Source organism: Heterocephalus glaber, unplaced genomic scaffold, assembly GCF_053883595.1.
Source record: "Heterocephalus glaber isolate CG9 unplaced genomic scaffold, H.glaber_assembly_v1.0 deba00001442, whole genome shotgun sequence".
In the NCBI taxonomy this organism is placed as follows: Eukaryota; Metazoa; Chordata; class Mammalia; order Rodentia; family Bathyergidae; genus Heterocephalus; species Heterocephalus glaber.
The window spans coordinates 46,265,584-46,280,394 of record NW_028258296.1 but is presented as its reverse complement, the minus strand read 5'-3'; the positions used below and the strand labels follow the sequence as shown (position 1 = coordinate 46,280,394).

Here is a 14,811-nt window from a genome sequence, read left to right as displayed (position 1 = left end):
TCATCCCTGCTCGGGCAGGAGGTCACCTGGGACTGCTGGGGGGGGGGCGGGGGGGAGAGATCACCTGGAACCCCCGCTCGAGGGGAGCTGGCACCGCCCCGGGCCCCCAGCTCTGCCGGGCCGGGCTTGGCAGAGGTGGCGCGGCTGCGGGGGCAGGCTTGGCCGGCTGTCTGCCCGGGCTTGTCTGCCAGCAGGGAGGGGGCTGGCAGCTGTAATGACGCGGGAAGGCCCTGCGCGGGAGGAGGGCCGCCGCCTGGCTGATCGCAAGCTGGAGTTGTAGAGGCCCAGCCAGATGTCAGGTCTGGGCTTGGAGAGAGTGCAGGGAACGTGTGTGCGGAGGCCCCGGGGTGCTGGGGCTGGGAGAAGTAGCTTAGTCTGGGGAGGGGGTGAATCATCGAACTGGAGGTAGGAGGGGATGACTGGAAAGTGCTAAGGAGGGCCGGGTTGATTCTCACCGACTCCGTACACCACCTGCCTCCCTCCTCACTCCCCCTTCTGCCTTTATTATTCCTTCAACCCCCAGAATTCAGGCAGATACTAAGCATATACACCTCCTTCTCTCCTCTAACAGTCTCTCTCTTGTGTCTTTGTTTCTGCCTCTGACTTTGTCTCTTGGTTTCTCTCTGGTAGTTTCTCTTTGGTCTCACTTTGCTCCTCTCCTTTCTTTACAGAGCCAGGGCACCCAGGTGCATAGCACAGGCCTGGATCCAGAAAGCGCCAGCTCATGGCTGTCCAGGTTCCATGACAGCTTTCCACTTCTGCCTGCAAGAGGTCTACTCTTCCCTCTCGGGAGGGAGGGAACTTGGCAGTGTGCTAGGGCCAGCTTTGAAGGGGGAGTGAGGACTGAGCTTTAAGTGGCAGGTGTTCTCATTGATACTTCCTGACCTGACAGAGTCGCCCTGGCACCCTTCCTGTCTGCCTTCTCAGGTTAATGATCATTTCTCTAGTCCTTTTTCCTGAAGCCCTTTCTGAGGTGACAGTTATGAAAGTTACTGGTCCACAGAAATATTTCTTTGGTGAAACCCAAAGTGTCTTTTGCTACCCTTCTTAACCTATATCATGCCCCTCCTGTACTACTAGTTTTCACATGCGTCTCATGCTGGGATGGTGGCCACTGCCCACACGCACACAGCTCTCATTTTTCCCATTCTCATGTCCAGTACCAGAAAGGAGAACAAGATCATCACAATGTCTGAGGTCCAATGTCCATGCTGAGGAGAGAATCTAATAGAATCCTCTTCTTTGTGCTTAGAATAGGGGCCCACACCACCCACATCAGGCTCTGCCTAAATGGAGGGTTTGTGGGTGTTCCTGGCATGGGCTCGAATTTTAAAATCCTACTGATTTGCATTTTATACAGCACCCTAGGTGGGAGGTGGTGAGGGGAAGAAGACAGTCTGTGGATGCCAGAAGAATAAAAAAAGGCAAATAGGAATCTGCACTGAGCTGAGCTCCAGATCTTGATTTGCACCCTCTCTGCCAAGGCCACAGGCCCCAGTGCCTAGGAGAAGGAAGGGGAGAGGCTGAAGTCACCCTGCTCCCCATCAGCTTTCATTTGGCCTTTTGTCTGAGTAGTTCCAGCCTTTGACTCTTGGAGAGGAAGCCAAAAGCCTGGCCTGGGGCCCAGAATGACACTTAGATGGGAGAGGACTGTACCCCTCCCTGTGGTCTCCACCCTCTCCCCAGGGCCAGCCAGAAAGGAGACCACAGAGGTATTTGAGTCTTACTCTCTGACACCTCAACCTCAAGGCTTAGGTAGCAGGACCAAATCTAAGTGCCTCCAGTGGAAGCAAAGGGGAAGGTAGTGCTGAGCCCAGCCCTACTAAGGACTGCAGGAATTGAATTAGACAAAGCTTGGCTGTGGCTGGGACAGGGAGGTTTTGGCTTGTTTATACCCCAGGGCTGCAACGAGGTGGGACAGGCATATAGTTGGTTTACATCATGAGCTGGGGCGGGGTGGGCTTTTGCACTGCAGAGTCTTTCATCCCAGGCAGGATTTCTGTGCCTCCCAGGAGCATGGTACCCTAAGGTGGTTTGTGCCCAGGAATGGCCTCCTGTAGTAGTGCTCATCCTGCATCATTTCAAACATCCTGCAGACACTGTGGGGATAAGACTGCTGCAAAAGGAAGTACTAACAGATTGTGAAATTATCTTTATCCAGGGTGTTCTCTGCTCTCCTCCTCATCCTGGTCCTGTCCTTGGCCCAGAAAATATAGACAACAGTCTGTTCCTAAAACCCAAAGTAGCAGAATTTCTCAGTTTCTTGAAACAAAATTTGCATTGTAACAAATAGGCACTGGGAAGAGGCTAAAAGTTCAGGGATCCTGGCTCAATTAAGTTGATGGCTAGAGAGCAGGCCCTGCCTCCAGCCTGGAAGGGTAGGGGGTCAGGTTTCAGGGATGAAATGTGGCTAGAGAAGTAGCAGCAGCTGACACTTCTTCATTAAGATGAGGGAGTTGGGGCTGCAAGGACTCAGCAGGGAGCACACTCTTTCCCCTTCCAGCCAAAGAGGGGCCCTGCCTGAACACAAGGCCTTGGGACCACCTGTTCCTTACACACAGCTCCCTTGTGGGCTTCCAACAAATGGGACAGACACAGACATGTCGAGGAAGCAGACGTAAGATGCCCACAGGGCATTCCTCCTGAATTCAGGTCAGTGTAGAACAGATAGAATACATAAAGCCTGAGTGATCAGGACTCATAAAATACAGCCAGGTCAGGAAGGCTTCCTGGAGGAAGAGGAGGCTGGAAGAGCCATCTTCTGGAATGTCCATCCTAGGTGAGACATGGGGAAGCAGCAGAGTCTCTCAGACGGAGGCAGCCCTCCTAGGCAACCTGGTGTTCCCAGAAGGTACTTCTCTATTCTCTAGTCTTTAGGAACCAGGATCTAAAGGCAAAATGAAGAGAAAGGGAGATAAGGAGTTACAGTAGGAACAGCTTTTAGCTTGGAGTAAAAGAACATTTCCTTAGGCAGAAATAAAGCTTTTGCAAAGGGTCTCAACCTAGTTGCCTTGCTGTTTAAAGCTAAGAGGAAGGGGGTTTTTGTGCCACTTAGACGAGGATCAGTTAACAGAGCATGGAGCGTGGGATTTGAGTCAGGCCAACTTGAACATGGCATATTATTTAACCTCTCCCTGCCTTGGTTTTTTCATCTCTAAAATGGAATTTTAAAAATACCTATTTCAAGCTGGGCCTGGTGGGTGGCACAGGCATATGATCCCAGCTCTCTGGGAGGCTGAGGCAGGAGGATCCCAAGTTTGAGCCCAGCCTGGGCAATAGAGCAACTTAGGGAGACCCTGTCTCAAAATAAAAATTAATCTGCTGGGGTTGTAGCTCAGTATAAAGTCTCTGGGTTCAATCTTCAGTATTGAAAAACAAAAGCAAAAACAAAAAACCCCAAATCATACAGCTACTGTGAAGATCAAATGACAGTGTAAGTAAAGCATTTCCCCGCCTGTATGTCTTTATCACATACCACAGTGCCTGATATATTGCAGGGACTTGGTAAACTCTTTTTTTTTTTGGTACCAGGGATCGAACTCGGGACCTTGTGCTTGGGAGGCAGGCAGCAGAACCTTTGAGCTAAATCCCCGGCCCTGGACTTGGTAAACTCTTGAGGTTGGGTTGACCAGACTGGTTTCCCTAAGAGTCATTTATTCACAGAACACAGCAGTTACTGAGATCTAATGTATTTAAGGCACTAACTACACACTAGTGCTGTGGTCACAAAGATAAACAGATACAGAGCCTGTCTTCAAGGAACCTACGGTTTAATAGAAAAGATAATAACATGTGTTGATGTTTACATTAATATGCCAGCATATAATGTATTATGTTGTTTAATTGCCAAAGCAGCACTAAGAAGTTGTACTTTCTTTATTTCCATTTTAAAACTCAGAAAATAGAAACATGAGGAGGGAAAGTGACTAGGCCCAAGTCATCGAGTTGAGAAATGGCAGAGGTTAGATTCAGACCCAGTCATCCTGACTATAGATCTTATGTGACAAACCTGTGGAGTAAAGGTATGCAAACCTCTAGTACACAAATTGAGGACATGTGCTGTATAAGGTGCACAGGCTCAGTGCCCTGAGAAGGGAAAAGTGACCTCTACCCAGAGAGCAAGCTTCCTGTTGTGGATAAGGGAGCATGTGAGCTAGACACTGAGGAATAAACAGGGTTGTGCACAGGAGAAAAACAGCATTCTGGGCAGACAGTGAGACATGAACAAAAGGCACAGAGCAGAAGTAGTACAGATGTCTGAAGACCAGTTTGAATGTGTGTGGAACATAGGGCATGTACAGAGAAATGGTGGGCAACAGCACTGAAAGGGTTGTTGAGGGCAGACTCTGCAGGTCCTTGAATGTTATGCCAAAGAGTCTGACCTCTTCTGTGTTCATTGGTCAGGGATATGCGCTGGGACCTAGGAAGTGATGTGGAGTGGAGGAGGGGAGAGGGAGGAAATTGAGCTAGGAGAGTGAGTTAGGTGGTTATCATAAGGATCTAGACAAGAGTATGAAGCCCTGAACCAGGAAGGAGAAAAGGTAGGTAACTTCATGAGGTCTCTTGGTTTCCAAGGAATTTGATTGATTGCAGGAGAGAGGAGCTAAAGGTCAAAGGGAAGAGGAATTGCTGAGGCCTAAGGACAAGCCCCTCAAAGAAGTAACTACCACTGGCTCTCTCTTTCCATTGTCTCTCTGGCCTGAACATGTGAGCCTCAGTAGAGGGTTCAGTTAGGCAAGTAGGTTCATCATTTCACATCTCTCACTTCCTCCTTTACCCTTCTCCCTCCTACAGCTCTTGGCACAGTTTCCGAGTTACCTTCCTGTTAGGAATCCCAGCCAAGAGCCAAGAAGGTCCCTATTCACTGAGCTGGAGAATGGGCCTCTTGGCAGAAACAGGGCTTTTCCCATTTCCGGCCCTAAGCCTCCTCAGTAGCTTCCTCAGGGACTGAAAGGAACTGTATGGGGATCTTGTGAGAGATGGGGGTGGGGAAGTGAGGCAGGGCGCACTGCCAGTTCCATGTGCAAAGCGGAGCCTGTGTCAAAGGGTTCTGGCTGAGTGGGAGAGGGCCTGAGATGGATGGATGGAGGGCACAGCTGCAGGATCAGTCAGGGGCCCAGGCCAGGGCTTGGGAAGGGAGCCGAGGATGCTGGCACCTCTTCTTCCATCCCCACTCCTCCCACACTACAAAGGGCCCAGAGAGTGTGCACCACTGGGGGTAGGGGGACTGCCCATGGACAGCTGACCCCAGACTGCCCTGCTCCAGCTGTGGGATCTGGTGTCTCAGTGGCATCTGCCCCTCTGGCCCCAGGCAGGCAGCTCCTCTTCCCTCATCAGTGAAGAGGAGCCTTCAGTGGGAAGGAACTGAATTGGTTCTCAGAGGACGGTTTCATGTTCTTCCCCATCTGGTGGTAAAGGCCACTGACTGGCCTGGTTTCTTCTCACTATTACCCCATGATGCTGAATGGTCAGGGATTATGATGGCACAAAAGCTCATTGTCCTGGAGGAAGGGAGCCAGCCTTGGGGGTCTCAGCCTTCCCACTGACAGCTTCAGGACCTCAGGAGCTAGAGCAATGTTTCTCTTGGTGGTGACCAAGGCAGCATATATTTATAGCTACTGTCTATTTATGGCAAGCCATATGCTTTAAATGCAGATTCCTTTATGAACACATTTCTTTGCATTTAAATAAAATATTAAACAGAAGTCTGGATCACGTGTAGATATGGTGAAAATAATGACAGCCCATTGGGGAATGTTTGGGTAACACAGAGAGATGATCTGAGAGGATCGCTAGTTTCCTAATCCATAAAGTGGGGCCTACTCCACCTGCCTAGCCAGCCTCCCAGAGCAAGTGTGGGGCTCAGGCAGTGTGAAAGAACATGTGCCAAACACATGGGAGGGCCTATTATTCACAGATTCAGAACCCAACGCATAAAAGGATATTGAATTTGCCCAATGGCAGGTGGCCAAGTTAGCTGGGGCCGAGGTCAGTATGAGACCTAGCCAGCTAGGGCTCCAGACTACCGTGTGGAGCTCTCTCCCACACCAGGTGGGAACTGGCAGCCACACAGCTCCAAATACAGAGTACACCATATGCTGAGGTAAACCTCAGCGAGCCAAAGTTTCTTGTGCAGAAAATGTTTAAGATGAAACTGAGTTCTAGAAGTTGCAAGGGATGGGAGCTGGACTGAGGGGTGATGTGGAGGCAAACAGCAGGGTCACCGAGGGCCTTTCTTAGAAAGGATTCCCATGATATTCACTGGGATATGATTATTAAAGGCTTTGCATTTGATGGTGGGTAGTTCAGTCTCACATGTGGACTTGAAAGGGAGGTGGCTGTTAGATCCATTCCTACTCAAACTAATCAGGTCCAATCGGACCCTCTAGGTAACACCTGAAAGCAAGTAGGATAAAACTGTTCTGAGGAAGAACCTGAGGCTCAGAGATATCAGGAGGCAAGAGGAACTCAGAAGCTTCTAGCTTGGAGACTGGGATTTAGAGATGTTTACTTCTGGCTCTGTCTGAGCTGGCTCCACTCCTTAGCTCCCACTCAGACTGCTCCCTCCTCAGTCCTGCAGCACAAGAAGCCCAGATCAGAGAAGGTCCCACGCTCTAGGTGAAGATAGCAGCTTGGCCCCAGGCTTTTCCTCTGGGGCTGACATCATCCCCTTGGGGATGGTGGGAAAGGCTGTCCTGCTGGCTTCCCTCTCCATCAAGACCCAGGGGATGCTTCTGCTCCCACTGCCGCTGGCCTCCCAGTTTCCCACAACTCAACTTCCTTCTTCCATTCTCATCCCTCTCACAGCTGCCTCCAACCCCTTCTGTGCCTGCTAGCTAGCACCTGCCCGTGGCTGGGCTGAGGTCAGCGTGAGGGTGGGCAAGAGGATGCCCAGGCTTCCTCTTCCTTCCCCTCATCTTCCCCTGCATGGGGCAGGGTTGGGGGAAGAAGGGACAGGACAGGAGTGTGTTTCCCTTATCCTGTCATTACTATGAAGTTCATTTTCAATGAGGAAAAAGTGTTCTGGAAGTACACAGGAAGCCTTAAATGAACAGCTAGCATTCACCTAAGCCTTTCTTTGTGCCATATAGGGGTACAGATTACCTCATCTAATCTGCATAATAGTTATATAAGACAGAAGCTATCATTCCCATGTTAAAGAATGCAGAAATTGAAAAACAATTTAACCTGCCTAAGTCACATAGCTACTACATGGCAGAACTGGGATCTGAACTCTATTCCTTTTGTTCATAACCAATACAGAATATTACTTTTAACATGGGTGCAATTTCAGCCCTTGTTTTCTTAAATGGGGCCTCTGTTTTATGGACAGCCGTGAATTCATGCATACCCACAGATTCATTCTCGCTGGAAAACTTGTGCAAAATGTCAGCATTATTTCTTATGGATTTTTCCATACTGGATAAAACTGAATGGGGTCATTTCATTCCTCCCACTGCCTCTGACCTGGACTGTGTTTTGCCTTCTGGAAGGAAGCCTGCCAGCGCAGACTTCTTGCTGCTTGGTGAAATGAAACCTTGGGAAATGGCTCTCTCTCCCTCTTCTATCTCATCTCTGTGTAGCAAGTGGTTGAAGGTAGCAAGAAGTCTGAATGGATGATCTGCGGGTTGGGGGGCAGTCAGTAGGACTCAGTGTATGGTTTATGGGTATGTAACAAGTGCCAGCTAGGTTCTGGGTACAGACCTCATTCTCTGCCTTCCAGTAGCGCTCAATAAATATTTCATGAGCAGCTGGGCATTTTAAACTTGTGGAGGACATGGGGGCAAGTACATAAGCAGCAGGACTTTAGGGACGAACATCTTAAAGATTACAGACAAGGCCCCCACAGGAGCATGACAAGTACATATAGGGGATAGAGACACGCCCAGAATTGAAAATCCTGTCATGGCCTGGACTGCAGACTAGATTAGATTTGAGCCTCTCAAGGCTGTACTTTCAGGGATCATTTCTATAGTTGCTTACTAGATTTGAGTCTCTGGGCAATGGAGGGCCGCTGAGTAAGGTGACTGGAAGTGTGTGTCTGAGAAAACTGCTCAGGGACTCATGTCTGGTAGTCCAGAGGCCTGGTCCTAAACAAGGGTTCTGCAGCATTTCAGGGGATGGAGGGAGAGGTGCGACACATCCAGGAGAGGACTCCAACACGGTACATGATTAAGTTGGGTGGGGAAGGGATGACTGAGTGAAGAAGCCAAAAATGTCTCTTGAGGTTCCGGGCAGGTGTGACAGGAAAGTGAACTGGGGGACAGGGAAAAATAGGGGAGTCTGGGAGACACGGTTTGCCAGGAATGAACTGAGCTTGGTTTGGGGCTTAGAGTCTCCTCTAGTGCTGTCCTGGCTCTCAGCAGCTGCAGCTGAGTACTTCTGAAAGGAAGGGTCCAGAAGGCAGAAGCAAAGAGGCCAGGGCAAGGGCCATCGACAGCAGGCGTAGCCACCCATGTGCTCTGTGTTTCTTGCTGCCGCCACCACCACTCAGACTCCTGTACTTGCACATGTGCATCCCAGGGCTGTCAGAGCCTGAACCACCATTTCTTTCCCCACCTTGGGAAGGGGCACAAAGCTTAGGCAATCTTCACACTCCAGCGAAAGCCTCCTTCCTCTAAGGGGTATTAGTCCTCCACTGTCCCTTAGTGTTGCTGGCTCACTGAGAACCTGTCTAGGATGCCCCTCCCTGCCAGGGCCAGGGTTGGCAGGGGAACACTGGACCCAGAAGCTTGAGACAGTCAGCTGCCAATCCAGCCCAGCCCTGCAGAGCTTCCCTGCCTGCCCTGTCAGCTCCCTACCCGCCTGCCCTCCAGGCTTAGCTCTGAGCATTAAGACAGGAGGTAAGATGATCCTGTGGGTCTCTGGGGGGCTTAAGAAACAGATGGTCCCCAAACTTGAAGCTTGCTGTGAGTAACTTGATCAGGATCTGGGGAGGGAGCTGGCAGGACTAAGGCAGCTTGGACCCAGGGAGAGTGAACCTTGTGAATTATCAGACAGAGCCTCTCCTCCCCAGCCTCCAAATGTGGCCCTCACCCAAGTCAATCTCTCAGCCCCTTCCAGATGGCACCTGAGACTCTGTCCTAAGAAACCCAAAAAGGGTCTGGAAGAACTGGCCCCAGGCTCCCTGCTCTTGCTTGGCCAGTGCAGTCCAGCCAGTCAGCCTGAGAAGGCACCAGGTGTGCTGGAGCCACGTCTGAGGGCAGCTGAGGGAGGTGTTTTGGAGGGAGAGACAGGCTGGGAAGAGCTAGGCGAGGGTTTCCAGCAAGTGGCAATTTCCTGGCCTCCTTATTTCTCTACTGGCCAGTCAACCCCTCTCCTTGCTGTGCAGAAGACACAGTAGCCTTAAAGCCAAGCCCCTGCCCAGCCACATGCAGGCCATGCTTGGTAGTTAGGACTACAGCCTCTGGGGTGAGTCAGTCCTATATTTTAGTCCCAACTCTATGAACTATGCGACCATAGGTGAGTTACTTCACCCCTGCCACAGTTTCTCCACTTGTTAAACTGAGAACAGTAATAGCAACCTCAGTTCATATAAAGATGAAATGAGATGATTAATGAAACTCGCATAATTTCTGTCACATAGTAAATGCTCACAAATCATTGCCTCCATCAGAGAGAGAGAGGGCTCAGACAGCAAAAAGATAAGCTTGGCTGCCATAACTTAGGGCACCCTCAAACTGGTCTCAGCAGTATCTTCTACCACTTAATCTTGGAAAAGTAACTTATGTGCCTCAGCTTTCTTATCTGTCAAATGAGAAGGACAAGAGTCACTACCTCACAGGGTAGCTGGGGGATTAAATTTATATTAAGTTACATGTTACACACACACACACACACACACACACACACACACGCATGCTCGCGCGCGCAGTCCCTGACATAGATTTTGAACTTTCCCATGGTATGAAAGTGTACTCATTTTTCTTTTCTTTTTTCCCCCCTTTTTCATGTATGCAGTACATTACATGAGATATTCAACACCTCCTTATAAAACAGGCTTTGTGTTAGATGGTTTTGCCCAACAATAGATTAATGTAAATGTTCTGAGCACAGTAAGTTAGGCTAGGGCCAGCTGTGATGTCTGGTAGGTTAGGTATATTAAATGCATTTTCAACTTACATGGGTTTACTTGGTCATCATACCATCCTAAGAGGAGCAGCATCGGTGTGGCTCTTAGGACAGTGCCTCCCTCTGTTAGTTTGTTGCTATTAACGCCTTTTCCCTTATCTAGCTTTAGCAACATTAAAATCTGTCCCAGCAGGAGCTTCACTGAACAGGGTAGCTCACTGGCTGATGCTTTCTCTCTCCCCTTCAGATGTCCATGAAGGAAGTGGGAGATGGCTTACAGGATCAGATGAACTGCATGATGGGTGCACTGCAAGAACTGAAGCTCCTGCAGGTACAGACTGCACTGGAACAGCTGGACATCTCTGCCGGGGATCCTGTACCAGCCTGCCCTGAAAGTCCCCGGACACAGCCCAAGTGCCCCCACTGGGAAGGTGGCAGAGATCCAGCCAGGCCTGTGGTCTGCTCCTCCCCCTCCATCCACCCTTCTCTTGGCAGCAGCACCAAGTTTCCGAGCCATAGGAGGGTCTGTGGGAGGGATCCCAACCCCCTGTCCAGGACACAGCTGCCGGAGCACCAAAGCTGTGCCCAGCGGGGGCCAGAGTGGGTGGAGCCAGATGACTGGACCTCCACATTGATGTCCAGGGGCAGGAACCGGCAGCCGCTGGTGTTAGGGGACAATGTTTTTGCGGACCTGGTGGGCAACTGGCTAGACTTGCCAGAAGTGGAGAAGAGTGGGGAGAAGGGTGAGACTGGGGGGCCGGGTGAGCCCAAAGGAGAGAAAGGCCCGCCCCGGGAGCTGGGCCGCAAGTTTGCTCTAACAGCAAACATCTTTAGGAAGTTCTTGCGTAGTGTGCGGCCTGACCGTGACCGGCTGCTGAAGGAGAAGCCAGGCTGGGTGACACCCATGGTGTCTGAGTCCGAGTCCCAGTCCCAGTCCCGGACTGGACGCTCCCAGAAGGTCAAGAAGTGGAGCCATTCCAAGGGCTCTGGGCGCTTCCCCTTCCCAAGTGCAGGGAAGGCCAGACAAGGGGGAAATCCCCACACAAGCAGCCCCAAGGCCGTGGAACCCTCACCTTCGGGCTTTGATATTCACACAGCTGTTTGGGTCTGAATCCTAGCTGGAAAGTTGACTGAACCCAAAAGACCAGTCCCTCTGCTGGGCCCCTGGGGAGGAGGGGGGCGGGTGGTGTGGCTGTTAGAAGCCCAAATCCAAGTTCCTTTCCTTCAGAAAGGGGAGAGAAGCCAGAGTTCTGGGGCAGGGCTGACTGGAATGCAGTTGGGAGAGGCTGTCACAGGGTTGGCAGGGGGAGGAGGGACAGCTCCTAGAAAAAAACTGTGTGTGTGTGTGTGTGTGTGTGTGTGTGTGTGTGTGTGTGGCTCACTTCAGGGCTGCAGGTGACAGTAGGGAAGGGACAGGGGAGATCATGAAATCCTTCTGACATTCCCCCACTGCCCTCAAAGACCTCAAGTGAACATTGTGTGTGGAAAAGGGCACTGGGGCCCCCAATAAAGGGCTGTCTCTGGTGCCCCCAACCTTAGAGCTGTCTGCTTTCCTGGCAAGGCGCTGCTGCAGGCACAGGGACTGAAGCCCAGATCTGTTACCTGCTCTCTGGGGGTCAGAGCAGCCTTCCCTGTTGCCATAGAGATTTCAGCCACTCCAGGATCCTGGGAAATGGGCTGAATAAGGAGGGCAGTGTATCATGAGTAGCGGGGGCGGGGGGACGGACCCGGGACCCCCCTCCTGTGTTATGTGTGGGGTATAGATGTACAGCGCTCTGCACGTTCGAAAGCCTCTCACACCTGTGCTTTCTTGTAAGTGGGCAAGCGAGGCAGGCACCATCAGATATGCTACCTGTCCCAAAACACAACACTGGCAGGCGGGAAGAAGGGCAGTGGAGGCCAGCGCCCGCAGTTACACACTCTGCCCCTAACCCCCCGTAGCTCTAGGAGCCTCCGCCCAACGCTCTGTCTGTGGCTCCTAACTCCCTCCTAGGGCAGAACGCGTACATTCGCCAGCAGGGTGAAGGGGCGAGCACACTTCAGTCCCAGTGCTGTCCCTCGGCCCTTCGGCACTAGCGCGGCCCTAGCCTCCTCTTCCCTCCTCACCCGGAGCCCGTAGGGGCGCCTAGGGGCAGAGGCTCCCGAACGGCGGCCTCTCTTCCTGAAGCCGCTCCGGGGGGTGCGGCGCGGCGAAACGCCCGTGCCCCGTGCCCTCCGGCGGGAACTCTCCTGCCTGGACCTCGTCTGCCTTGGCCGAGCCCCCAGGAGGGCGCGCCCTTGCTGCTCGTTCTCCCCTCCAGGCCGACCGCCGCTCAGCCTGAGGGGGGTGACAGCTGCAATTCGGGGCAGGACGACTTCTTCCCCTCTCTAAACCCTGAGAACAAACTGAAGAAGGGAAATAACAAGTAAGATTCCTGCCCGCAGCCTAGACCGCCAGGGAGTAGAGATTAGATTAGAGAGGAGTTAGAGTTCGAGTTGGGGGGAGGGCGCAGAGGGGGTGGTGAAGGGTCACCCTTGAGTTCCCACACAAATGGTAGACAGTTTTTGGCTGAGTAAACTACCGCAGGGAAAGAATGGCGCTTTTTCTGAGCACTCGCTATTTGACAGGCAGTGTGGACAGCTCTTTCAAACCTGGAATGACCCTGGAGGGTATTGTACTCCAGTTACACCAAGGGAGGCTTGTAGGGGTCGTGGGAGCTGCCCAGACCAGCCGGGCAGCAAATGAAAGAACCAAGGTTTGAGCCAGAGGGTTATCTAGCTCCCAAAGCCCAGCCCTTCCCTCTCTACCTCTTTGCTCTGAGTTTGCCGAATAAGCTCACTCTTTCTGCAGGTGCCCATCCTATGTCTCCCTAGAGAACTCTGCCAGTTCACTGTCTGGTATGGGAAGTCAGCTGTGGCTGCCTTTGGTGGTGGTGGTGGTGTGTGTGTGTGTGTGTGTGTGTATGAGCAGAATGGACAGTGAAGAGTCCTGACAGATTCGCTGGTCCCGCCCGAGAGGAGGGGGCCACCGGCACATTATTCAAGATGACACCTGCTTCAAGTCTGGAATGACTGTATATAAAACCAAGCCACCTGTGACTCATCTGTTTCATAGCCTGGTTGTGGCAGTAAACAAAACTTTTTTAGATACCTCCCAGTACCTGGCATTGTGATTGGAACTAAGAGCAGTATGATGAAAAGAACCCACCTACTAACCTCAAGGATCCAGTAAAAAAAGAAAGAAGCAAACTCTTATTAACCTTCACTTGGAATCCAAGCAACTGAAGACTCATTTTAACGTGGGCCGTATCAACTTAGAAGTGATATTTGCTGCCAGCATAGGTGCCAGGAACCTTTCCACATTTGTGTTCTTACATCCTTTTCACTGCACCCTAGAAGTGGTTGCTCTTACTCTTATTTTACATGGATAGGGCCAGAGAAGGTAAGCAACATGTCCAAGGTCACATAAGAGCAGAGGTGGGACTGGAACAGTTCCCACTGGCTTCCAATCTTGTGCTTTCCACCTTACCCCACAAACTGTCCATTTATCTGCCCGAGTCAAATGACGAACGAAACCTGTCCTCCCCATATTATCCATGTCCCTGCATGGATACTTGGCATGCTGACTGTCCAGTGCAGCAATTCTGCTTGAGTCCTGACAGGGCTGATGTAATGCCCCAACCACCATGTCAAGCTTTGCTAATGAGAGATTTTGATAATTCACCTACCCTCCTATACTTTTAACTTTTCTGTCCCCTTCTGGGCTCCAGCTGTGACAATGATGGAGACCATTTATTTTGCTGAAGCTGAGAGCAGAGGTAAATGGGAATTCCTGGGGTCTAAGAGATGAGGGACAGTGTAGGGAACAGGGAGCAGTCTGTATAGGGAGGAAACAGTAGAAGTAAGTACAGAGAAACTGACAGCTTAATTCTGCCCCTGGGGCTCATTTTATGGTTAATTAGGACATACAAATGAACTGGAAGCTCATTTAATACCTTCCCTGGTACGCAGCTCCACCTCAAACCTGGCCCACTTCCCTGGCAGGTACAGGGGCCCCCTGATTAGGCCAGGCCTCTGCTCAGGGCTCTACCTGCTTTGTGGCTCCATGGCCAGAGTCTGTAGATGTTCCCCAGCCTCAGCAGGAAATGGGAGGAGTCCCTGCTGGGCACGGTTTGCCTGTCTGGCCTCCCATCTTCCTTTTTCCAACCTTTCATACCTGAAACAACCTTCCCCTCCTCAGATACTTCCCCTGCATCCTATCCCTCAGGGTGATCTCTGAAAGCAAACCTGCCCTGAGGAATAGAAGCCTGGTTAAGCTCTGCCCCATTGAATCCCTGCCTGCTCCCCAGGCTCTTGGTCTTTCCCACAGCACACCATTTCCTCCGTGCCTAGAGAAAAGCAAGAGCCCCAGCCTGTCTGGGAAGCAGGGGCTGTCTTGAGCTTCTCCAGGGCAGATCTCCTTACCCACAGCAGTTAAGGAACTTCTGCCCTCCTATCAGTATGAGCACCGGATGTGGAGTCAGGATTTGAGACCCATTTCTGTCACTGTGAACTTGAGCTTGTTGTTTGACCTTTCTGAACTTCATTTTTCTCATCTGTGAAACAGGGCTGCTGTGAGGTTTAGAGGACACAGTGAACCCAGCAGGCAGGCAGGCACACTGGCTGGGATAGGAAAGCTCCACAGACTGCACTTCCCATCCCAGCACTAACCATGAGATCCAAGGCACACTACTAAAAATAAAGAAAAGTACTTTCTCTGAA

The 14,811-nt window shown here is 51.4% G+C and overlaps 1 protein-coding gene, 1 long non-coding RNA gene and 1 pseudogene across 4 annotated transcripts in view; 2 read left to right on the top strand and 1 right to left on the bottom strand.

The window, feature by feature from the left end:
• Inka2 (inka box actin regulator 2) overlaps positions 1 to 14,811 on the top strand; it is a 16,138-nt gene extending 1,327 nt beyond the window's left edge. For 2 of the 3 annotated variants that reach the window (XM_021265668.2, XM_004853726.4), the window contains exon 2: positions 10,319 to 14,811. In XM_021265668.2, the coding sequence (XP_021121327.1) occupies positions 10,319 to 11,182 (864 nt within the window). In that variant the 3' untranslated portion in view covers positions 11,183 to 14,811. Of the gene's footprint in view, positions 1 to 95; positions 1,302 to 10,318 lie in introns of those variants that run through there. The other variant, XM_087213275.1, reaches the window with a different exon arrangement.
• Positions 2,604 to 5,428, bottom strand: LOC110350975 (uncharacterized). Its single transcript, XR_015452041.1, has 2 exons — positions 5,247 to 5,428; positions 2,604 to 2,887 (listed from the first exon to the last, which is right to left on the bottom strand). It is a non-coding gene; the product is annotated as an uncharacterized LOC110350975 (long non-coding RNA).
• Positions 7,945 to 8,045, top strand: LOC147827730 (small nucleolar RNA U3; annotated as a pseudogene).